The sequence below is a fragment of the Papio anubis genome, chromosome 2, assembly GCF_008728515.1.
Source record: "Papio anubis isolate 15944 chromosome 2, Panubis1.0, whole genome shotgun sequence".
Taxonomy (NCBI): domain Eukaryota; kingdom Metazoa; phylum Chordata; class Mammalia; order Primates; family Cercopithecidae; genus Papio; species Papio anubis.
This window is the reverse complement of record NC_044977.1, coordinates 35129496-35155763: the sequence shown is the minus strand read 5'-3', so window position 1 is coordinate 35155763 and position 26268 is coordinate 35129496. Positions and strand designations below refer to the sequence as shown.

Genomic DNA, 26268 nt, shown 5'->3' with positions numbered 1-26268 from the left:
TTAAACCTGATTTAAACTGATTTGTGGAGTATTTAAAGAAAGAGAATAACAAAATCTTTTTCTGAGTCATTGATCAATATAAAAAAGCACTTCTATAGTTGAATTTCAGTGAGGTGGTTCTGCTTATTCCAGTCTTTGTTTTATAATTTGGTTTAGTTCAAATCTCTGAAAAATTCATTAAAAATTGTTTTGAACCAAATTTCTAGGATATATAAACTCTTTTTATTGAGACCAATTAGCTCTTCAACCTCTTGCTTGTGTCCATGGTTACAGTTCATAGCAAAAAATTTTCATTATTTAATGCCCCTTCATAGTGAAAACTGGGTAAAAAAAACATAGTTAATAATAAAATTCTGTTAAAAATGAACCCTCCCAAAATGAAACCTAGGTTCTACGATTTATGTCTACTCAAATTATTTAAGAATATAGCCTATGTTTGTTTTTTGTTGTTTTTTTTTTTTTTCCTTCTTTTCCATTTTTATGTTTGGTAAAATAATTAAACCAAACTATCAGCTTCATTGTCTCAGTGAATCCAGCCTGTCAAAGCATAAAGATAAAGCACGTTTTTGGGTTTTGAATGTCATCTGCACCAGTCCCCTAGAAAAGTATCGTAAGATAAAGGAAAGAGTACTGGGCTACGAGTCAGGAGTCCTGGATTACAGTGCTGCCTGTTTCAATTTTATGACCATAGAGAAATTACCTAATCTCCTACAGCTTCAATTTTCTTATCAAGAAATTGAGTGTTAAAGTATCTCTTACGTTCCTTCAAGCTTTAGGTTTCTGTGATTATACCATATATCAAACTTCTTAAATAAAGCTATAAATTCTTCATGGTCGTGTGTGTGTGTGTGTGTGTGTGTGCACTCGCACGCATGTATTTAGAATTCCCCTGGGAGAATAGAATAGTCCTTATTTCAAAAAGAATTCAGGAAATTATTTGAAGGGCAAGTGCTGTGAGCCAACACTGCAACTGTGATAATGGCCACTTGCAATCAATTTATGACAAGCTCATAAGAATTTGAAAATGCTGAGAGAACAGAGCTCCTGAAACTCAGGTCTTTAGAAGTCCATGATAAAGTTTGGGCACACATGGGATTTTTCAGTTCTAAATACACACACACACACACACACACACACACACACACTTCTACAGAAAGGAGGAAAGCAAAAAATCCTAGGTTGAAATGTCTCTAATCATCACTATTAGTTAACAACACTCACTATCACATTACTTTTCTATTCTTGACATGGCATTTCTCATAGTTTCTCAGTGCCATCGGAGCCATCAGTGTTTATCTTTAGGCTTACTCTGCATTCTACCTCTTCCCTCCCACTCCCAAACAAACTGAAGCAATGAAGCAATGCCTCAATAGACCCACAGATTCCACTGCCAGCTCAGCATGTAATTTAGCTGGGAGCAGAAATGAAGGAGTGGTTTTGACTGTTATACTAAAGTGAAAATACCCCTAATTTCTTGTTTTCATTTTCAACCTTTAGAAGTTGACTTATTCGTTGTAATGGTAAGAAATAAAGTTAACATCATTTAACTTAACATCTTTACTTCATCTTATTCCAAAAATTATTGAGGGCAAGTAGGCAAGCCATGTAAATTATTGATGTTTCTGCATATTTCTAGCTGGGGAAGAAGAGAGAACACTAATTTTTGATGATTTGGTAGACATTCTTTGTAAATAATGTTTTAAGAAGTTTTCAAGGCTAGTCAACTTGTACCTTCTTTGGCTTTAGTTTTAATTTTTAAAAAAATATCTCTGGGTTTTTTCTCCATTCAGATAAAAACACTGTCTTTTGTTCTGTAGACTAGAAATATTATATTGTGTCGTAGCTTTTATAAGAATAGCTGTCTTTAATTAATAGTCACTCATATCTTTATTTTCTGAGTACTGCTCTCTAATTAGTCACTCATATCTTTGTTTTCTCATCAGAGTCAGACTTTATGGAAACATTCTAGGGGAGAAAGTATCTTAATCATCTGTCTGGGAAAGAAGTTTTTTTGGGGGGAAGGGGAAGAATTGCTTTTTTCCTCTCAAGACTTGGCAGCTAGAGTTAGGTTGAGTCAATTTCCCAAATCCTTCGTTTCCTGAAGGTTGGATTAAAATTCAGCAAATCTCAAACCCCATAAATTGGATTAAAATCTCAACAAACTACGTTGTGCACTTTAGATTTTATAAAGCACTTTCAAATACCTCCCCTCAAAATCCAAACAACCTACGATAAGGTAGGGTAGGCATTATTCTTCACATTATGTGTAGATTAAGAAACTGAGACAAAGAAAGGGAAAGCATTCTTCTCTGAGGTCATATGGTTACTTAGTGGCAAAGTCTAGGCTAGAATAGGAATCAGCTTGGTCTTAGGCCTAAACTTGAGGAAAAAAGTAGACATGTAGATGACATATGGCAGATGTCGCTGGGACCCCATCATGCTGCCTCTGATTTTTCTTCTTGGTTACTCTTTGAAATCCTTAAGTATATAGTGTTATTAGCAAAAAGGTTATTCTCTCTTTCAAGTGCTTGGAAAGTAAGGAAGGAATGGGGGCAGAGGTGTTATTTGCATAATTCTCTTTACATCAAAATGAAATATACTGGCTCAGTGTTTTGAAAGAAACTTAAAATGTGAAACATGGTGATGAAATGAGCAAAATGTGGATTACAGTGACCACTGAAAGCCATGATCCAGGCTCCAGATGGACATCTGGTATATAGCTAAAGAAAAAGACTATGTGAGCAACAAAAGGGCCATATGTGAGTTAGCTGCCAAATATTTTTTTTATTATTATTACTTTCCTTTGAGCTTTTGAGGTGATGATGCTTGATATTCAAGAAAGATGAAAATAAAAAGGGAAAGGAAGCAAACACCCAGCCCATTGGTGATTGGTAGAGTAATTGTGGGCATGGCCCCAGGATGATAGCAGCTTCTATTTAATCAATGTTGACAAGGCTGGGGAGAGCTGGGCAGGTCCCAAGAGGTAATGTTTTACTCGGAAATCCACTCAACCTAATTTCAGTAATGTAGGGCTGTGGAGGGGCCTGGACTGGAGCCAGAAAACAGGGCCATTAGAGCTCAGCGTAGGCAATGGCAGCTGGGAACATCGCCATCCCTCCAGCAGCATTGCAACCAGGCTGCCTGGCTGAGCACACAAGCAGCCGCTGCTGCATATGCTTCTGGTATTTGCTCACCAACAGAATGCATCGACATGCTATTCTCACCCTTTCGAGGAAATGAATGGAATGCATAAAAGCAAGAACTGCTTCCAGACTCTATTTTAGCAAGAATCAGAGATCAAGTCTGGCATATATCTTTCAAGGACCACTGTGAAATTGTCCACCTAATCCGCTGAGTCTTTTAAGGCTACCATTACATTGTTGCAAACACATGCAGAGATAACTCAGATCTTTATTGCTGTCTTAGTGTGGTTTTGATCTTTCTTAGGAATTGTGGTTGTGGATCAAGAATATGGAAACTACTATGGTTTTTTCATTTTTCAAAATTTCTGCGATTCATTCAAGTTAGTCAGCTTTGCAAATCCAAGAGAAGTTACCCAGGACAAATTATGCTCCTTAGGGCTGAGTGCTTCTTATCTAGCTATTCTTTCCTTTACCATTCTTTCTCCAATAAACAACACATTGTTACAGTAATTTGCTAGCATATAAATTCCAAGAACGTAGAGGTTTTTGCTTTGTGTTTTCATTGCTGTGTCACCACTGCTATATTTGCAGTTCATGGAGCAGTGTGTGAACATAGTAAGACTCAATTTCTTTCACTGGATGAATAAATGAATGAACGAAAACATTTTCTTTCTTCCCTTCTGAAGGATCCTTGAACTACGATGCATCAATAATGTATGAATTTACTTTCTGTGATGTTAACTTTCTCCTTTTAAGTTAACACAGAAATGACAAAATTCATGGAGGCTGCCAGTGAACGTGGTGGTAATCTCTAAGCAGTCTTTGGGCTTGGAAGAGCAATGTTTTTGTCAAGGCTAAAATGCCATTGTTCTATCAGATTCTAACATTATCCGTCCAAATGACTGAATATAATTTTTGAGACTAAATCATGGCACAGCAAGAGTATTTAATCAACTTAATTAAATAATTTAATCAAGTTTTTGAGCCTCTAGCTTAAGCCTCTCATATATATAAGGTTATTTACTCCCGAAAATAGGACCATGTTCCATTTGAAAAATTTATGTCTTGAAAAAACTTTTTTCCCCTAAAAGGAAAAAAAGCCTAAACTACTAAAACTAAATCTAAAACTAAAACACATAATCAGTTTTTGTTTATTGTTTTTGTTTTAGACATATTCTGTTTTATAATAGAACCGGATTTGGGGGATTGATTTTTCCCTGGTAAAGATGGATTTGGGGAGAAGCCATCACTAGGTATATAATAGTAATAGCCTTAGGAAATTCATTCAGTGGTCGCTATATACATACACATGTGCACGCACGCACACACACACACACACACATAGCCCAAGTGTCTTTGGCTGCTATAATAAAATACCATAAACTAGGCAGCTTGTAAACAACAGACAAATTCTGCTAAGGGCCAGCTTTCTCTGTACCTTGCTGTGTCCTCACATGGTGGAAGAGACTAGCTAGTTCTCTGTTGTCTCTTTCATAAAGACACTAATCCCAATCATGAGTCCTCTACCCTCATGATTTAACTACCTCCCAAAGATTCCTACTCTTAGTGCCATCACCTTAGGGGGTTAGAATTTCAACATATGAAGTTTGAAGGAACACAAACATTTAGTCCATAATACTGTGACTCATTTTTGTTTTTCCTGTAATGTCTTTTTTTTGTTGTTGTTGTTTTTTTTTTGAGACAGAGTCTTGCTCTGTCGCCCAGGCTGGAGTGCAGTGGCTGGATCTCAGCTCACTGCAAGCTCCGCCTCCGGGGTTTACGCCATTCTCCTGCCTCAGCCTCCCGAGTAGCTGGGACTACAGGCACCCGCCACCTCGCCCGGCTAGTTTTTTTTTGTATTTTTTAGTAGAGACGGGGTTTCACCGTGTTAGCCAGGATGGTCTCGATCTCCTGACCTCGTGATCTGCCCGTCTCAGCCTCCCAAAGTGCTGAGATTACAGGCTTAAGCCACCGCGCCCAGCCCCTGTAATGTCTTAAACAAAATAACAGTACTAATATTAGGTTTTCATGTTTAATACAAGTAAAAGTACTATTTAGAGGCAAACTGAAAAAGAACAAGCATATTCTATGCTTCACCTTGCTGGATTTCAGCCCTCACACTAGCACTTCCAGGCTTTCATTTGCCAGCTCCAGGTCATTGCTTCTACTCACTTGTTCTATGTCACTTGGTGTTGAAAATCACACTGCAATCTTTCAGCCTCTGTAGCCTCTTCCTAAGTAATAACTGTCTCAGAGGGAGGTTGATCTGCTAGATGAGGAATGTGACTATTTACTCTAATTGGATCATGGTAATTGGAGTGACCAGCTGGCCTCAGTCATTCATTTGTCTTTGACATTCACCATGATGATCAAAGATTTTGCACAAAATACTAAAGATTACATATTAACTCATCTCTAGCATTTACAAATCATGTAATTAGTGCTGGAAAGTGCCAAGACCAGATTTTATATTACAGAAGACTAATCAGGATTCTTCCTTTCATTTTTAGCTGCTTTTAATGGGACAATTTTTAAATATTGTGGGCGTCAGGCCTGCATAGCTGTGGACTGGACTCCCTGCTTTAGTTATCACTCTGAACCACCCATTCTTTCTGGGCAAAGGTAAAACCAGGGAAAGCAACTAAAGGAAGAGCTGCTGTGATAACTGTGTCCTAGGTTGGAATTTACAGTGTGGCCTTAGGTAAACCCTTCAGTCTCCCTCTGTCTCAGTTTCCCCAGCTGTGAAATGGGGTGATTAAAGTAGATGTGAGAATCAAATGCAATGATACAAGTATACTTCGCACTATTCTAAGCACATAGTAAGAGCTGCAAAATGTTAACTATAGCTAAATACTTTATACAAAGGACCAGGTAAGTCATAATTCATAATTCTTTCCAGGCAGTTTTTTTTAAGCTGCTGAATAGAACAGGTAAGAAAATGTAGATGTAAACTAAACGGTCAACATTATTTATCACTGCAATGATTTATCTAGGGTTGACATCAGTGGGAGAATAAGCTAGCAATATCAAAATGTTCCCTCTAGTATTCAGGCTTAAATGGACCTATTTATACAAAAGTTGGATTCTGTTTATAATAAGTTCTGCTTTGTCAGAGGCTAAAACCTTTCCCAAACTCATATGCAGTCTCCTACCAAAGTAGAGCTAGCTAGAGCAGGCATATTGTCCATATCTGGCTATTGTTCCCTCATTTGGATGTAGAATTTTTACAAAATGTTATCATGAGTTCTTAGTTTATCTTACTTTGGAAGTTGTAAGAGATTGTTTCTTTACATTGTTTCCTCCGTCCATGTTTTATTTTCCTCCCCATAATTTCTTGGTGGTCTATAAAACTTTCACTGCATCCATTGACTTGATCCACTTTGTTTTCTGCCAACTAGTCATCCCTTCACTTAAAACAAAGCAAATATTTTGCTTAGTATTCAATAGTATCAAGTAAAAAATTACTTTAATCTCAGACAAAGATAGACCGGGCTTAGAATGCGGGCAGGTAGATAGATAGATAGATAGATAGAGAGTTTTATGTGTTCCAGCTAACTAACATTTCCTTTTGTAGCCATCAAATCGAGCTTCATCAATTTTAATTTTACGGTTTTTATTTTATACTTTGGAGCCAACCATTTTTCAATCTCTGAAGTTTTATAGGTTACTAAAACCCTATGGACCCTAGCTGCTTAGTTTCTAGTGCTGAATTGGTAAAATGAGTTTGGCCACCTGATATAATCAGAAAACCTGAACAAATAGACCTGAGTTTTAGTTCTGGCTTAGTCATAAGCAAGTCATATGATTTAGGGAAAGTTCCTTTATGCACCTAGACTTCAGTGTCATCACCTGTAAAATGAGGCTGTCCAGTCATTCCTTCACTCAACAAATATTTACTGAGGGTCTTTCCTGAATTAGGTTCTATGCTGGACATGGGATTCAAGGTTGAGCTGAAGTAGGTACTGCTGTTACTCTTGAAGAGTTCATGGTTTGGTGACTGGATGATCTTAAAGGGTCCATTCATTTGTAACATTCTATTATTACACATTTTATTGTCTTTTTTTGTTTATTTGTTTTTTTGATAGAGTTACACTCTTGTTCCCCAGGCTAGAGTGCAAAGACAGGATCTCTGCTCACTGCAACCTCCACCTCCCAAGTTCAAGCTATTCTCCTGCTTCAGCCTTCCTAGTAGCTGGGATTACAGGCATGTGCCACTATGCCCAGCTACTTTTATATTTTTAGTAGAGACGGGGTTTCACCGTTTTGGCCAGGCTGGCCTCGAACTCCTGACCTCAGGTGATCCACCCATCTCAGCCTCCCAAAGTGCTGGGATTACAGGTGTGAGCCACCACACCCAGCCCAAATTTTATTGTCTTTTAAAGGTATGTTATGAAAGGCTTTAAGGAGAGCAAGGATTTTGCTTTTTGTTTTTTTGTTTTTTTGTTTTTTTTCTCAGTACCTAGAAGAATGGCTGGCACAATGCAGGTGTCCAGTAAGAACTTATTGAACAAATAAGTTAATAAATACTTACATTTAAAATACTTTGAAGGATTTGAGAAAATGAATATGTATTGAAGCTCTCTCAATAGGGAACAGACAGAAAGAATTTCCTGTCATAATAAACAGATTTGTGCCAAATTTCATCTTTTGTCCTAGGACCAGGCAATGGATGACAAGAGAAAGTGAGAGAATTGGGAGGATTTAACTTGATTGTATTCCAACAAGGGAACAGAAAGTCTTAGAACCATCTGAATGTTCAAGTTTCTGTTTCTGCATTTTTTGAGTTTTGTTCCCTTTATTCAACAAGCATGCATTTCTCACCTTTCCCGGTCTACTTCCCTTTTTCTCTCATTTCCTGATCTCCCTCTAAGCACACAGAATAGCTCCCATATCTTTATTTTGGTAGGAGAGATTTGAAGTCTTCTCTTGCTCATAGAGCTACTATCTTTCTATATGTTTCTGGGTTGTGTAAACCAATATTATGTTTATTTTGCAGTTTGAAAAGGGCACTAAAAACATTGCTTCTTGGAACTGATAAGGATGGTAAACTACCTTGGGCATACTTGTGATACCAAAGGTTTGAGCAGGGTTGGGGAAATAAGCAAAAGAATTCCTGATTGTTTTAGAAGAACTTCGCTGAAATAAATCTGGAATCTTTCTTCTGGTAGAAAATTAAATAACTCATTAGTACACCAAAATTTTTATAATTCCTGAGGAATACGTAGAGTATTAGAATGATCAGAATTGAGTTAGTTTCATGCAAAACTTATACAGGTGCACTGTTGTTCAAGAGGTAATCATAGTCACTTTGGAAAGCCGTAGCCTTAAAAAAACCTTATGAGTAGTAGTAGGTAGCATCACTAGAATAATTATATTTTATGAATAGCTTATAGTGAGTTATGAACCCTATAAAATAAGTCAGACTTTAAAACCTTGGTCAAAAGTGAGTATTATAAGGTAAAGTTACCTATCGTAGCTGCTTACTTTATATACCAGACTAGTCTAGTTAGATTTTAAAAGTCTAACCTATTTTCAAAAAATAAGCATTTCTGCTACTGAAGAGCTTTAAAAGAATGTTTTTTGATAGATGTTTCAGAGAAGAAATTCCAGAAATGTGTTTAATAATGGTGGGTATAAACATTCAGCTGTATCTGAATGTAAATATGTAGCTGGCTGATTTAAAAGAGACATACATTTTGATGAGTTCTTCTAATGGTCTCCTTAATGACCCCATTTATCTAATCTCAACATCTACATACAGCAAAACTATTTTATTTAATATTCCTAGTTTAATCTCCTCAAAGCATAGCTGTATTATATTCCTTGCTCAAGGGCTTTCAAACTGTCTATTGTCTTCTAATTAAACACAAATTTGTTAGCCTAACAAAATTCCATGGACTTCAGTTTAGCTTTCCAAGAATAATTAGCACCTAGTAGCTGTTAAGAGGAGGACAAGCAATAACAATAGCTTCATTTTAAGACACAGGCATCGCCAATATAAGGGATTGAGGTGGGAAAAAAAAAAAAACAGTTAATATAATAGGCCTGGGACTGCTGTCCTTAGAAAAGCTTGTTTGTAAAGTTGACCATTGGCTGGCATCTGGGAACTTGGATTTTGAGAAGATTCTCATCATTCCTTAACTGATAAGAGTGGTTCCAGGTGCCTAAAACCATAGTACAAACAATGTGGTTTATGCCGAACAACTATTTTTCTTCTGGGAGTCTGAATTTTGTACCTGCTAGGTGGAGGGTGCCTACATGACCAATTACCAATGCAAACTCAGTTAAACTTCCCTAATAGATGACATCTTCCATGTGTTATGGTAATTTATTGCTGAAAGAATTAAGCACATCCTGGATGACTCCATGGGGAGAAGACTCTTAGAAACTTGTTTGGTTTCCTCCAAACTTTGCCCATGAGCAACTTTTTGCTTTGCTTACTTTGCTTTGTGTTCTTTCACTGCAATAAATTTTAGTTATGAAGCAGACTGCATGCTGAGTCCCATGAGTCCTCCTAGCAAATCACTAAACCTAGGGGTGGTCTTGGGGGACCCTGACACAGGGAGTTGATTGTTTGGCAACACAAGTTGTTTCAAAGCAAATGAATTCTTTTTCTACAAGCTAGCATATTAGTAAACTATCAGGTAGTGTTAAACTCGTTGACTGAGTTCTGTCGGGAAACCAAGGGAATATTTTTCTTCAAAAATACTTGATATCCTCCTTGTTAAGCAAAGCAGTACTTTCCCTATGGATAAGTGTATTCAGTTGGAATGTGCTTGGCTGCAAGAAACTGAAAACTATTATATTACAATGCTTTAAAGAGGCTAGTGACTTGTCTCTGAGGGAAGGTATCTAGGAGTAGTACAGTCACTCAGTGATGAGTTTTTCTTTTTGCTCCACCATCCTTAGTGTGTAGTTTTTGTCTTCATGGTCACAAGGCAGCTGCTACAGTGCCATGTATTGTTTGAGGTCCAAGTGATCAGGAATAGGAGAATGTGAAGGGCAAAACCCAACTCTGCCCTCTCTAGGGACTTCTACTTCTAGAATTGACCAGCGCTGTCCCGCAGGAGCTGAAAATTCAACTACTTCACTTTCCAATACTGGAAATGAGTGGTAAGAAATTTGGAATGGATGCTCGATGGTCCACATAAATTATCTGTCACAATTCTTCTGACACTAATAGAACAGCAATACAAGATTGTCATTGATTCCCTATGTGAAGATCCTGTATGTGGATACCTCGATTGTAAGGCTGAGAGATTAACGACCACAGTACCTTCTGTTAAGTGGGCTCCTTGTCACTCACATACCTTTGCTCCTGAGTTCTTCCATAGGTGCCACTGAACAGCTTCCTTGAGGTAAACTCTTCTGAACTTGGAACTTATATTAACTGGGATATTAATAATCTTTTAATCTTAATGCTGTTATGAAATGACATAAAAAGAAGAAATGCATTGCACCATTGTATGAACAGATAAGACAAAATACTAACTCTCTCCTTTTCCCCCCACCCTATCTTGTTTTCTTTCTCAGAAGCTGTAGATGAAACCAAACCTAAGGAAAGTGCCCGGCAGGATGAGGGTAAAGAAGAGGAACCCGAGGCTGACCAAGAACATGCCTGAACTCCAAGAAATGGCTTTCCACATCCCCACCCTCCCCTCTCCTGAGCCTGTCTCTCCCTACCCTCTTCTCAGCTCCACTCTAAAGTCCCCTCCTGTCCTGCTCACGTCTGTGAGTCTGTCCTTTCCCACCCACTAGCCCTCTTTCTCTCTGTGTGGCAAACATTTAAAAAAAAAAAAAAAAAAAAAAAAAAAAAGCAGGAAAGATCCCAAGTCAAACAGTGTGGCTTAAACATTTTTTGTTTCTTGGTGTTGTTATGGCGAGTTTTTGGTAATGATGATTCAATCATTTTGGGAAATTCTTGCACTGTATCCAAGTTATTTGATCTGGTGCGTGTGGCCCTGTGGGAGTCCACTTTCCTCTCTATCTCTCTCTCTGTTCCAAGTGTGTGTGCAATGTTCCGTTCATCTGAGGAGTCCAAAATATCGAGTGAATTCAAAACCATTTTTGTTTTCCTCCTTTTCAATGTGATGGAATGAACAAAAAGGAAAAAATTCAAAAAACCCAGTTTGTTTTAAAAATAAATAAATAAAGCAAATGTGCCAATTAGCGTAAACTTGCGGCTCTAAGGCTCCTTTTTCAACCTGAATATTAATAAATCATGAGAGTAATCAAGGTCCAACGGCTCTGTGTTTCTGTTCTACCTTCTCATTAGTTGGTTGGACATGCTAGGGTCTTACATTTCATCTTTTTCCTCTCCTCTCAGTTTGAGACCAACAACCCTGATAAAGAAAACACAGATGAAGCCTAAGGCTGTTGTCAGGACCAATAGCTCCAGCCCTCGAGGGAGACATCTGTTGCAGGCCTGTCTCCTTGGCTTATGTGTGGCTATCTTTTAACTGTGCCTCTTCACAGCTTCCCTTTATGCCTCTCTTTGTGTCCAAATTTCCCCACTTTACAAAGATACTAGTGATACAAAATTGGACCCACCCTAATGACCTCACTTTAACTTAACTGCCTCTGCCAAGGCCTCATTTTTAAATGAGGTCACATTCTGAGGTACTGGGGCTTAAGGCTTCAACATATAACTTTGGGCGACAGGGCACAATTCAGCCCACAAGAGACACTAATATATGACCAGCCTATCCAACATGGTGAAACCCCATCTCTACAAAAAAATACAAAAACTTAGCCTGGCATGGTGGCGGGTGCCTGTAATCCCAGCCACTCGGCAGGCTGAGGCTGACATTGCACCATTGCACCCCAGACTGGGCTACAGAGTGAGACTCCATCTGGAAAGAAAAAAAAAAAAAAAAAAGGACACTGAGACTCACTCTTACTAAAATAACCTCAGAGCATTTTCATTATTTAAGAGAAGTTTAGTTTATCCAATGAAAAGTTATTCTAGGTTTTACTAAGATAAATATTACAAAGAGGAACTGGGCAAGGTGGCACATGCCTGTAGTCCCAGCTACTTGGGAGGCTGAGGTGGGAAGATAACTTGAGCTCAGGAGTTAAAGTCCAGCCTAAGCAACCTAAAGTGACCCTGTCTATAAAAAATACGTTCATTATAGAAATGTCTACAACTTTTGGAAACCTCCAGGCTTTTGTTTTAATTAATTTATTTTACCCAAGTATTGAGCCAGTCCATTGCATCTTTATCAGCTTATAAATTTATGTTGAATTTACAATTCCTACACAGGGCAGCTATGAGATTCTTGATTAGTTATAATCATTGTTGATATCACTGCTGATGTTGATAGTATATAAAGAAAAGGTATACATTTTGCACATCCATTTCAAATTTCTTTCCAGTTTCAGTTTTTAAAATGCCTTCTATTAGAAGGTAAGTAGTTCTTATAAGAAACAAAGCAATATCTGAAGTATCTATGCTCTGTATTCCTACATTTTCTAAATCAATTCTGGTGCAGATTCTGAACATGTCATGTTCTGCTCTGGCCCTGAGTCTCCTCTCATAGACGTGCATGGCCAGGGGGTTCCCTTCAGCTTTCTACCCTCATCTGCAGATAGAACCTCCTAGCTAGGAAGAGAAAACTAAGTCAAAGAGAAAGTCCTCATACTAATGAAGATCAATGAAATAAGTCATCTTCGGAGTTTCAACCTGTACCTTGGTAACTATGCTCAGCTTTGTGTAGAGCTAGTGCTTAATTAATCAAAGAAAGGTGAAAAATGAAAAATGAGTCCTCACTGAATCAACAGGGTCTTTCCTTGGTCACTGACACTAAGTTGAATTTTCATTGGGAGAAACAACTCTAAAGAAAAAAGTTAGAAAGTATCAATAACATATATTAAAATAGTTTAAGAGTTTGATTTCATTCTGAGTTGGTCTGAATTTCATGGAAGACTTGGAAGCAAGAATGTCTGGGGCTCAGTCATGATCTGCTTAGAGTCTCATCAGATGTGGAATAAGTTATTGAAAAGATCATTCATAGATTGAAGTTATATCACATAGCATATCTGTCTACATACTGCTTTAAAAATTCTATTTTACCTCAAAGGTTTTTGTTTTGTTTTTGTGTTTTGGTAAGAAATGCTATAATCCCTTTCTCAAATCTACACCTGAAAGCAACATTCCTATGGCTTGGAAAAATTCAGCTTCTTCAAAACACAATTCTAAACTTCTTCTGCTGAATCCACATTTATACTGAAAACAGTAGTGTATGATCTTTTAGGCATATATTAATATATACTGTTTAGTGGTCTTATTACTTGTGTTAGGGTTGGGAATTTTTTTTTTAACTTATTAGTATCTAAATTTATTTCATTTATAAACTTTTGGTTCCTTAATAGAATTGTAAAGGTGGAGGAATACGCATTAGAGAGGCTCGTAATAGAGCCTCTAAGACACGATGGAGAGGCTCCCAAAAGACATACCAAGAATCATTGCAGCCCTAACACTAAACGCAAAACAACGTGACTCACACTTACAGACAACACACAAAGTCAGGGAGCAATTGGGATGCATAGGCCATTCAAGACACAGAAACATACGGGTTCTAAATTCTGTTCAGAAAGCATCCTAAGTTGTTGATTCTGAAACACCTAAATCTGGATTACTTTGAAAAATAAAAAATAGGTTGAGGACAAGTAAAAAAGACCTCAACACTGACAGGTGATTTTTTTCCAATAGTGTGCTCCAGACCCAACATCTCATTGATAGCAAAACCATCACGTTGTCTGTATGAAATAAGGTCTTTTGACTGAGCTGTATTATTTGTGTCTAAAATGTTCAGTTATGATGTAATACAATTTAAGTCTCTTTGAAGATAAAAGGATTTCTAAAATAGAACTCTTTGTCTCCATCACCCAATCCACATTTGGCTGATTTTCCTGTCTTTTACACTATCATCTACCCAGTGGCTTAGGTCAGAAATCTAGAAAGAAACTTGATTCCTCTTTTTCTTTTCACATAACATTTAATTCATGAGAGCAAATTTGCTGCTGCGGATTTCAAAAGAGAATAAAGATAAAATTTGTGCCTCTTGCGCCGACCAATCCTGCACTTTTCTTGGTCAGTTTGTGGTGATCTAAGGGTTCTTTTACAATGATTCCACCCCATACTCCGTTCAAAAGAAAAATCACAGAAGAATTAGAATACTCTGTCAGTAACCTGGGTTAGAGGCACTTGGCGTTCTCGAAAATGCATTATTCCCAATGTCAGACAGCCCCTAGAAGCCAGTTAGTTCTGCAGTGGCATGGAAGCCCAGACAATAGGAAAACCAGATTAATGAATAAGTTCCATACAGCATTATTAAGATCACCACAAGTTCCATTAATTTCTTTTTTTTTACCTTCCCAACATTGACTGTTGTCATGGAAACACAGCCTCTGTTAAGCTGGTTATAAAAATAACTCAATGATTGGTGATCCTCCTAGATAAATGTCAGCTAATGAGCATTAGAAACATGAGCGTCTTTAATTTTAGATAGAACTCTTGCCTAATTTTTATTCCTGAGGGGTCAAAGCCTATGTCTGCCTGTCATATAGGCAAGGCCTGCATCCATGTCTACTACCATTTTCAGCCACATATTTACCCTGCTATAACCTCATTTTTTCCCCTTTCTTCATGGATAAAAATTCCATCATCAGGAAGATTGAGCTATGAGAATGATGAGTTATTAAATCCTCTTGGAGAACATTATCAAGGTGGCAGAGACATTTTGAATGTACATTTTCCAGCAGATTGGTTACCTGATTTGTTTTCTTACAGGTATGTGTCATGGTTGGTAATTACAGCATGTTTAGTGTTACAGATATACCTTACTAAGTGCATTTTCAATGAAGTGAGATGCCTCTCCATAGAAGTGAAAAATTTCAGTTAATCTCATATTATATAAGATCTGGCTATGGAAGTACATAAATTGTAATGAAATTTTAAGTTAATTTGTTTGTTTAATTATCCAAGCAATACTGTTTTATTATAGAAAGGTAGAAAATACAAATAAGGAAAAAGATAAAAATAATCCAAGGTTTACTATGCAGAATTAAGCCATATTTATATTTAAAGATTCAGCCTTAGATAATATGTCTACCTGCCTAACTGCCTCCTCTCTTCCCATATATCATCCTCTTATTTATTTAAGACAAACATGGACTCATGTTATACCTGTAGTTTTATAAATAACTTTAGACATTTAACTGCAAATTTTTAATAATGTGTTTATAATATAATTTCATTAGCCAGATCCGTAAAAATGGAAAAATTAGGTCAAAGGACATGAGTACTTTAAACGCTTTTTATATAGATTACCATATTAGAGACAGAGGACTTTAAATCTTGTGGTTTCCGTTGTGACTTTCCAGTGTCATGCCAAGCCTCAGAAGCCTGAGACAAAAGGAAAAATGTGCAACTTTATACAAATGCTCTTTAACTTATGATTGGTTTATTGGTTTATGTCCCAATAAACCCATTGTAAAATTGAAAAATCGTAAGTCAACCTATTGTAAGTTGAAGACCTTTTGCATACACTTATCAAAGTATTGTCCCATAGTTTGAACAAAGTGAGAAAGTTAAAAACAGATCTACAAACAAAAACATGATTATATATAAAACCCTGTGTTGCCCAAACTGTTGATGTGCTGTTGTCAACCCTCATAAACATGCTTCCTGTTTGACTAGTGGACTGTATTGCTTTGCCAGACCAGTAAACTGAGGGCCGAGTGGAAGGGACTTATTCTATTGCACAATAATATCATCATAAAGCAAACAGTCTGTCTCTATTTAAAATTTTGGTATTTTGTTTTTCCATAGGTATTAATTTTGAATTTTGAAATATTATATTCAAATCCTTTTTTTGTTTTTTTTGTTCTGGTGAGACATTCTCACTCTGTCACCCAGGCTGGAGTGAAGTGGTGCGATCTCGCTTCACTGCAACCTCCATCTCATGGGTTCAAGCAATTCTCCTGCCTCAGCCTCCTGAGTAGCTGAGATCACAGGTGCTCGCCACCACACCCAGCTAATTTTTGTAATTTTTGGTAGAGATGGGGTTTCACCAGTTGGCCAGGCTGGTCTCGAATTCCTGACCTCAAGTGCTGCCTGCCTCAGCCTCCCAAAGTGCTAGGATTACAGGTGTAAGCCATCGTGCCCGGCCCCAATACTATCTTGATTACTCATTTTTTGATGTAACCTTACATTTTGCACTTAAGGCAAGTAACCTTAACTTGCCTCACCCCAATCCTGGCCCTGCTGCTCCCAAAGGGAATACTAGAATCATTGGTTCCCAAACATTTTCTGAGGACCATTAGGCAGCTGTGATTATGTGAGGTCTTAGTGACACCCACGGACTGTAATGTTTGAGAATAGATGGGGCATGCGGACCTGGGAATTAAGTATCTAATATTCCTAGAAAGTTAACAAGATAACTAAGAAATTTCCCTGCTTTTTAGAGAAGCCATTGCTATGAACTGACTGTTAGTGTCCTCTTAAAATTTGTATGTTGAAGCCTAATTTCCAATGTGATGGTACGTAGAGGTGGAGCATTTGGCAGTAATTACACCACGAGGGTAGACCACCCCCCAACCCCGATGGAATTAGTGCCCTTATTAAATGAGGAAGGGGCATGAGATTTCTCTCTCTTTCTTCCATGTGGAGATACAGGCAAGATGCGGCCTCTGCAACCTGAAAGAGGGCCCTTACCAGAACTTGACCATGCTAGCACCCTGATCTTAGACTTCCAGCCTCCAGAATTGTGAAAAATAAATTTCTATTGTTTATATGCCACCTAATCTGAGGCACTTTTGTTATTGCAGCCCAAACTGACTTAGAAAGTATAGATTACAAAACAGCTAGATACAGACAACAAGGAGGTTAGAAACTGGTTTGGGCTATGGAGAAATGAGAATTCATGATCTATCTAAACCCTCTGAAAATACATTAAAAACTAAACAAGAATAAAACTGGGTCTATCAAACCAAAGCACCAATTTATAATGCCAACCACTCTTCACGGTTGCACTTGGGAAGAGTACAGTTATGAAACTAGATGTGATCATTTGAAAAATTGTGTTCTTACTATGAAGCCATAAAAAAGAATGAGATCATATCTTCAGAGGGACATGAATGGAGCTGGAGGCCATTATTCTTAGCAAACTAACACAGGAACAGAAAAACAAATACCACAAGTTTTCACTTATAAGTGGGAGCTAAATGTGAGAACACACGGACACATAGAGGGGAACACACACTGGGGCCTTTCGGAGGGTACAGGGTGGGAGGAGAAAGAGGATCCGGAAAAAATAACTAATGGATGTTAGGCTTAATACCTGGGTGATGAAATAATCTGTACAACAAATCTCCATGACACCAGTTTACCTATGTAACAAACCTGCATTTGTATACCTGAACTTAAAGTAAAAGTTTAAAAGAAAAAGAAAAATTGTACTCCTGAAGAAGTTGATCAAGTAGAACCTTTTATAAATTGGAGTGTTGTGGGAAACAAGTACTAATTAATCAACTCGCCATGGGTGCAAATTTATATTTAAGTGATATATAAGAATATGGCTATTTCATTTTACATTTAGAAGTAAAAAGAATATAACTCTCTCTTGGAATTAGAAAAGAAGCATAGGAGGGAAAACATGCTTTAAAATTTTTTTTCTGCCACATTGCAAAAATAGAACAAGCATAGAAATGAAAGGAAGAACAATGGCATCTGTTTTTCTTTTTCTATCTTCCCCTATGCTTTCTCCTTTCTTCCTAGAGTAAGTAAAATGAGCACAGGATCTCCAGCCTAGGGACACTGGAGTGTTCACTAAGTAAGGGGAAATGGAGAGACAGCATGAGGGAGGCAGCACCCCTGTTCCAGCTTTAGCAGTCTCAAGATTCAGTGAAGGTTGTAACCATTACCTCCACCTGAAGGGCAACAGCAGCCTTTGCCTTAGCATCAGAGGCCACCAAGAGGATTCGACAGTGCTGCCTTTGCCTACTTTCTGACCTCCTGCCTCTGAACCACACTGCCAGCCTAGACTTGTGAATCCTGCCTTCTCCTTGATTTAACCCACCCTGTCTGCTTAGATGACTCCTGCCGGACTGTAAATTCCTTAGGCATGGCATGGGATATTTTGTCCTATTTGGTTCTGTACTCCAGAAGCATCTGAAAATAGCAGGCCAAACTCAATAAATGGATGAATGAATAAATGACTTCTAATTCTTGTCTATTAGTCTCTATCCTCTTTTTCCCTTCCTGTGGCTTCACAAACTTTTCATAGGGGTACCAAGATACAACTCAGGCCCCTTGTCCAAGAGGGAGAAATATTTCCCTGAGAACTCAGTGCTTTCACATATCATACCTGATGATGAACTTGGGGCAACAAACTACCACATGAATCTAAGTTGTATTCATTCACTAAACGACCAGCCGAGAGATTCAACCACAATGACCTCATTGTTATCCTTGTCTATTCCACTCCTGACTTTGTATTTTTGGCTTTCCATTACTTCATCCCTGCCTTTGCCTTTCTGCTTTTTTTTTTTTTTTTTTTTTCCTGGTTGGAATGCTCTTCCACAGATATTCACATGGCACTTTCCAGGTCATTTCTCAAATACTACCTTTCCATTGAAGCCTTCAAAGACCACCCCATTAGTATTTTCTACTACCCTTCCTATAAAAATATTTCAAATAGATGTAGACCTTAATTCTATTTAAAATACTATATCCTTTACTCAATTATTTTATTTACCCATCTTCCATTACTAGAATATAAGCTTTACAAAAGTAAGAACTTTCCCTGTTATGTTTATATCTCTAGCTCTTAAGACACTTCCTGACATCCAGTAGGATCTCAATAAATGGGAAATGAACAATTTTTATTTTAAGTATTTTACTTGCTCCTTAAAACTCGTTCTTTCTAACTGTAGATTCATCCATGGAGTACTGTCTTGTTACATTCCTTAGCAGGAGGCATCTGTGTTCGGGCCAACTCAGCATCTTTTCACATTCCTCTGATGATAAGTTACCTCTTCCTATTCTATTTAGCTTCAGTGGAGCCGACTCTGATTCTTCTCCTCACCCTCAACATAGAAGAGATACAAGAACCAGGTCTGGCCAATCAGACCATCACATCTCCTGGTGCAATGATTGATTTAAGCACAGACACATGACTTGAGACATGCTCTCCCTTGGAGCTTTCTGCCAAAGCTAGCAAAACAAACAAACAAACAAAACAAAACCCCCCTTTCATTTTGGTAGGATTTCTAAACAAGGGAATGTGAGTCTTCCATAGAGAATGGCTGTTTGCTCACCACATGGAGGGAGCCTTTCCAAGAAAAGAAAAAAGACACTCCTGGTAACATTTGTCCTCTAGATGTAACAATGCCTGAAGTAAGTACTATTCTTGGACTCTTAGTAATGTGTGTTGATACCCTTTTTGGCTTAAGCTTGCTTAAGTTGTATTTCTGTCATTTACAACTTAAAAGATTCATGACATATTAGCCTTTCCATGTTTGCCCCAGTCCCAGTAAACCTCTATGCATAAGTGACTCTCCAGGGAAGCTCCCACCCAGCTGGTCCTGACTTCTTGGCTCCTGGACATTTTCACAATATTTGTAGGATAAGAATAATATTTGTTGTCTAATGCAATGAGCATAGCATATCATCATTTCTCCCCCATTAGGTTGATAATATATTTTCTTTTTTTTGCTATTATTTATATTTTCTTTTATTTTAAGTTCTGGAATACATGTGCAGGATGTGCAGTTTTGTTACATAGATAAACGTGTGCCATGGTAAGTGTGTTGCTGCACCTATCAGCCCATCACCTAGGTATTAAGCCCAGCATGCTTTAGCTATTTTTCCTGATTCTCTCTCTCCCCTTGCTCCCTCGACCCCTGCAAAAGGCCACAGTGTGTGTTGTTCTCCTCCCTGTGTCCATGTGTTCTCATTGTTTGGCTTCCACTTACAAGTGACAACATGTGGTGTTTGGTTTTCTATTCCTTTGTTAGTTTACTGAGGATAATGGCTTCCAGCTCCATCTATGTCCCTGAAAAGGACATGATCTTGTTCCTTTTTTATGGCTGCATAGTATTCCATGGTGTATTTGTACCACATTTTCTTTATCCAGTCTATCATTGATGGACATTTGAGTTGATTCCATGTCTTTGCTATTGTGAATAGTGCTGCAATGAACATACATGTGCATGTATTTTTATAATAGAATAATTTATATTCCTTTGGTTATATACCCAGTAGTGGGATCGCTGGGTCAAATGGTATTTCTGGGTCTAGGTCTCTGAGGAATTACCGCACTGTCTTCTACAATGGTTGAACTAATTTACATTCCCACCAACAGTATAAAAGTGTTCCTATTTCTCCACAGCCTTATTGCATCTGTTGTTTCTGGACTTTTTAATAATTGTCATTTTGACTAGTGTGAGACAGTATTTCATCGTGGTTTTGATGGGCATTTCTCTAATGGTCAATGATGTTGAGCTTTTCTTCATATGTTTGTTAGCTCCGTAAATGTCTTCTTTTGAGAAGTATCTGTTCATGTCCTTTGCCTGTTCATGTACTTTTAAATGATATTGTTTGTTTGTTTGTTTCTTGTAAATTTTTTTTAAGTTCCTTATAGATTCTGGATATTAGACCTTTATCAGATGGAGAGATTGCAAAAATTTTCTCCCATTCTGGAGGTTGTCTGTTAGAAAAGCAACAAGCAATTGCTTTTGAAGTTTTCATCATGAAATCTTTGCCAGTGTCTATGTTCTGAATGATATTGCCTAGATTTTCTTCTAGGCTTTTATAGTTCTGGGTTTTATATTTAAGTCTTTAATCCATCATGAGTTAATTTTTGTAGAAGGTGTAAAGAAGGGGTCCAGTTTCAATTTTCTGCAATGGCTAGTCATTTCTTTCAGTACCGTTTATTAAATAGGGAATTCTTTCCCCATGGCTCGATTTTGACAGGTTTGTTGAAAATCAGATGGTTATAGACGTGTGGTCTTATTTCTGAGTTCTTTATTCTGTTCCATGGGTCTATGTGTTTGTTTTTCTACCAGTACCATGCTGTTTTGGTTTCTGTAGGCTCATAATATAGATTGAAGTCAGGTAGTGTGATGCCTCTAGCGTTTCTTCCTTTTGCTTAGGATTGTCTTGGTGGTTTAGGCTCTTTTTCGGTTCCATATGAATTTTAAAGTAGTTTTTTTTCTAATTCTGTGAAGAATGTCAATGGTAATTTAATGGGAATAGCATTGAATCTATAAATTACTTTGGGCAGTATGGCCTTTATCACAATATTGATTCTTTCTTTCCATGAGCATAGAATGTTTTTCCATTTGTTTGGGTCCTCTCTGATTTCCTTGGGCAGTGGTTTGTACTTCTTGAAGAGGTCCTTCATTTCCCTTGTCAGCTATATTCCCAGTTACTTTATTCTCTTTGGAACAATTGTAAATGGGAGTTCATTCATGATTTAGTTCTCTGCTTGTCTATTGTTGGTATATAGGAATATTTATGATTTTTGCACACTGATATTTTATTTCAAGACTTTGCTGAAGTTGCTCATCAGCTTAAGAAGCTTTTTGGCTGAGAGGATGGAGTTTTGTAGATATAGGATCATGTCATCTGCAAATAGAGACAGTTTGATTTCCTTTCTTCTTATATGAATACCCTTTATTTCTTTCTCTTGCCTGATTGCTCTTGCCAGAACTTCCAATATTATGCTGAATTGGAGTGGTAAGAGAGGGCTTCTTTGTCTTATGCCAGTTTTCAAGGGGAATGCTTCCAGGTTTTGCTCATTCGGTGTGATATTGGATGTGGGTTTGTTATAAATAGTTCTTATTAGTTTGAGGTATGTTCCATCAATACCTAGTTTATTGAGAGTTTTTAACATGAAGGTATTTTTAATTCTATTGAAGTCACTTTTTTGCATCTAATGAGATAATCACATGTTTTTTTCCCCCCTTTTTTAAAAATCATACTTTAAGTTCTAGGGTACATGCACACAACGTACAGGTTGTTACACAGGTATACATGTGCCATGTTGGTTTGCTGCACCCATTAACTCGTCATTTACATTAGGTATTTCTCCTAATACTATCCCTTCCCCTGCCCCCCACCCCATGACAGGCCCCAGGTTGTGATGTTCCCCACCCTGTGTCCAGGTGTTCTCATGGTTCAATTCCAACCTATGAGTGAGAACATGTGGTGTTTGGTTTTCTGTCCTTTTGATAGTTTGCTGAGAATGAGGGTTTCCAGCTGCATCCATGTCCCTGCAAAGGAGATGAACTCATCCTTTTTATGACTGCCTAGTATTCCATGGTGTATATGTGCCACATTTTCTTAATCCAGTCTATCATTGATGGACATTTGGGTTGGTTCCAAGTCTGCTATTGTGAATAGTGCTGCAATAAACATACGTGTGCATGTGTCTTTGTAGTAGAATGGTTTACAATCTTTTGGGTATATACCCAGTAATGGGATTGCTGGGTCAAATGGTATTTCTAGTTCTAGATCCTTGAGGAATCACCCACTGTCTTCCACAATGGTTGAACTAGTTTCATCAACAGTGTAAAGGCATTCCTCTTTCTCCACATCCTCTCCAGCATCTGTTATTTCCTGACTTTTTAGTGATCACCATTCTAACTGGTGTGAGATGGTATCTCATTGTGGTTTTGATTTGCATTTCTCTGATGACCAGTGTGATGAGCATTTTTTCAAGTGTCTGTTGGCTGCATAAATGTCTTATTTTGAGGAGTGTCTGTTCATATACTTTGCCCACATTTTGATAGGGTTGTTTTTTTCTTGTAAATTTGTTTAAGTTCTTCATAGATTCTGGATATTAGCCCTTTGTCAGATGGGTGGATTGCAAAAATTTTCTCCCATTCTGGAGGTTGTCTGTTCACTCTGATGGTCGTTTCTTTTGTTGTGCAGAAACTCTTTAGTTTAATTATATTCAATTTGTCTATTTTGGCTTTTGTTGTCATTTGCTTTTGGTGTTTTAGTCATGAAGTCCTTGCCCATGCCTATGTCCTGAATGGTATTGCCTAGGTTTTCTTATAGGGTTTTTTGTGGTTTTATGTCCAACATTTAAGTCTTTAATCCATCTTGAATTAATTTTTGTATAAGGTGTAAGGAAGGGATCCAGTTTCAGCTTTCTACATATGGCTAGCCAGTTTTCCCAGCACCATTTATTAAATAGGGAATTCTTTCCCTATTGCTTGTTTTTGTCAGGTTTGTCAAAGATCAGATGGTTGTAGATGTGTGGTGTTATTTCTGAGGCCTCTGTTCTGTTCCATTGGTCTATATCTCTGTTTTGGTACCAGTACCATGCTGTTTTGGTTACTGTAGCCTTGTAGTATAGTTTGAAGTCAGGCAGTGTGATGCCTCCAGCTTTGTTCTTTTGGCTTAGGATTGTCTTGGCAATGCTAAGACATATGAACTTTAAAGCAGGTTTTCCCAATTCTGTGAAGAAAGTCATTGGTAGCTTGATGGAGATGGCATTGAATCTATAAATTACCTTGGGCAATATAGCCATTTTTACGATGTTGATTCTTGCTCACCATGAGCATGGAATGTTCTTCCATTTGTTTGTGTCCTCTTTTATTTCATTGAGCAGTGGTTTGTAGTTCTCATTGAAGAGGTCCTTCACATCCCTTGTAGTTGGATTCCTAGGTATTTTATTCTCTTTGTAGCAATTGTGACTAGGAGTTCACTCAGGATTTGGCTCTCTGTTTGCCTGTTATTGGTGTATAGGAATGTTTGTGATTTTTGCACTTTGATTTTGTATCTTGAGACTTTTCTGAAGTTGCGTATCAGCTTAAGGAGATTTTGGGCTGAGATGATGGATTTTCTAAATATACCATCACATCACCTACAGACAGGGACAGTTTGACTTCCTCTTTTCCTAATTGAATACCCTTTATTTCTTTCTGTTGCCTGATTGCCCCGGCCAGAACTTCCAACACTATGTTGAGACAGGGCATCCCTGTCTTGTGCCAGTTTTCAAAGGGAATGCTTCCAGTTTTTGCCCCATTCAGAATATTGGCTATGGGTTTGTCATATATAGCTCTTATTATTTTGAGATACGTTACATCAATACCTAGTTTATTGAGAGTTTTTAGCATGAAGGACTGTTGAATTTTGTTGAAGGCCTTTTCTGCATCTATTGAGATAATCATGTGGCTTTTGTCATTGGTTCTGTTTATGTGATGGATTACGTTTATTGATTTGCATGTGTTGAATCAGCCTTGCAACCCAGTAATAAAGCCAACTTGATTGTGGTGGATAAGCTTTTTGATGTGCTCAAATTTGGTTTGCCAGTATTTTATTGAGAATTGGATTTGGTTTGCCAGTATTTTATTGAGAACTTTTGCATTGATGTTCATCAGGGATATTGGTCTAAAATTCTCTTTTTTTGCTGTGTCTCTGCTAGGCTTTGGTATCAGGATGATGCTGGCCTCATAAAATGAGTTAGGGAGGATTCCCTCTTTTTTCTATTGATTGGAATAGTTTCAGAAGGAATGGTACCAGCTCCTCTTTGTACCTCTGGCAGATTCGGCTGTGAATCTGTCTGGTCTTGGCCTTTTTTTGGTTGGTAGACTATTAATTATTGCCTCAATTTCAGAACGTGTTATTGGTTTATTCAGACATTCAACTTCTTCCTGGTTTAGTCTTGGGAGGGTGTATGTGTCCAGGAATTTATCCATTTTTCTAGATTTTCTAGTTTATTTGCATAGAGGTGTTTATAGTATTCTCTGATGGTAGTTTGCATTTCTGTGGGATTGGTGGTGATATCCCCTTTATCATTTTTTATTGCCTCTATTTGATTCTTCTCTCTTGGCTTCTTTATTAGACTTGCTAGAGGTCTACCAATTTTGTTGAACTTTACAAAAAAATAGCTCCTGGATTCATTGATTTTTTGAAGGGTTTTTTTGTGTCTCTATCTCCTTCAGTTCTACTCTGATCTTGGTTATTTCTTGCCTTCTGCTAGCTTTTGAATTTGTTTGCTCTTGTTTCTCTAGTTCTTTTAATTGTGACATTAGGGTGTTGATTTTAGATCTTTCTTGCTTTCTCCTGTGGGCATTTAGTGCCATAAATTTCCCTCTAAACACTGCTTTAAATGTGTCCAGACATTCTGGTACGTTGTGTCTTTGTTCTCACTGGTTTCAAAGAACATCTTTATTTCTGCCTTCATTTCGTTGTGTACCCAGTAGTCATTCAGGAGCAGGTTATTCAGTTTCCATGTAGTTGAGCGGTTTTGAGTGAGTTTCTTAGTCCTTAGTTCTAATTTGATTGCACTATGGTCTGAGAGACTGTTGTGATTTCTTTTGTTTTACATTTGCTGAGGAGTGCTTTACTTCCAAATATGTGGTCAATTTTGGAATAAGTGTGATATGGTGCTGAGAAGAATGTATATTCCGTTGATTTGGGTTGTAGAGTTCTGTAGATGTCTATTAGGTATGCTTGGCATAGAACTGAGTTCAAGTCCTGCATATTCTTATTAACCTTCTATCTTGTTGATCTGTTTAATATTGACAATGGGGTGTTAAAGTCACCCATTATGATTGTGTGGGAGTCTAAGTCTCTTTGTAGATCTCTAAGAACTTGCTTTATAAATCTGGGTGCCCCTGTATTGGTGCATATATATTTAGGATAGTTAGCTCTTCTTGTTGAATTGATCCCTTTACCATTATGTAATTGCCTTCTTTGTCTCTTTTGATGTTTGTTGGTTTAAATTCTGTTTTATCAGATATTAAGATTGCAACCCCTGCTTTTTTTTTTTCTTTCTTTCTTTCTATTTTCTTGGTAGATCTTCCTCCATCCCTTTATTTTGAGCCTATGTGTGTCTCTGCATGTGAAATGGGTCCCCTGAATACAGCACACTGATGGGTCTTGACTCTTTTTCCAATTTGCCAGTCTGTGTCTTTTAATTGGGGCATTTAGCCCATTTACATTTAAGGTTAATATTGTTATGTGTGAATTTGACCTTGTCATTATTGTGTTAGCTGGTTACTTTTTCCTTTAGTTGATGCAGTTTCTTCCTAGCATCGATGGTCTTTACAATTTGTCATGTTTTTGCAGTGGCTGGTACTGGTTGTTCCTTTCCATGTTTAATGC

At 37.6% G+C, this 26268-nt stretch overlaps 1 protein-coding gene across 1 annotated transcript in view; it reads left to right on the top strand.

The window, feature by feature from the left end:
• The window catches only part of GAP43 (growth associated protein 43), a 98193-nt gene extending 86815 nt beyond the window's left edge, over positions 1 to 11378 (top strand). The window contains exon 3 of the mRNA XM_003893954.2: positions 10677 to 11378. Coding sequence (XP_003894003.1) covers positions 10677 to 10765 — 89 coding nt within the window. The 3' untranslated portion in view covers positions 10766 to 11378. The remainder of the gene's footprint in view (positions 1 to 10676) is intronic.
• Positions 11379 to 26268: the final 14890 nt, after the last annotated feature.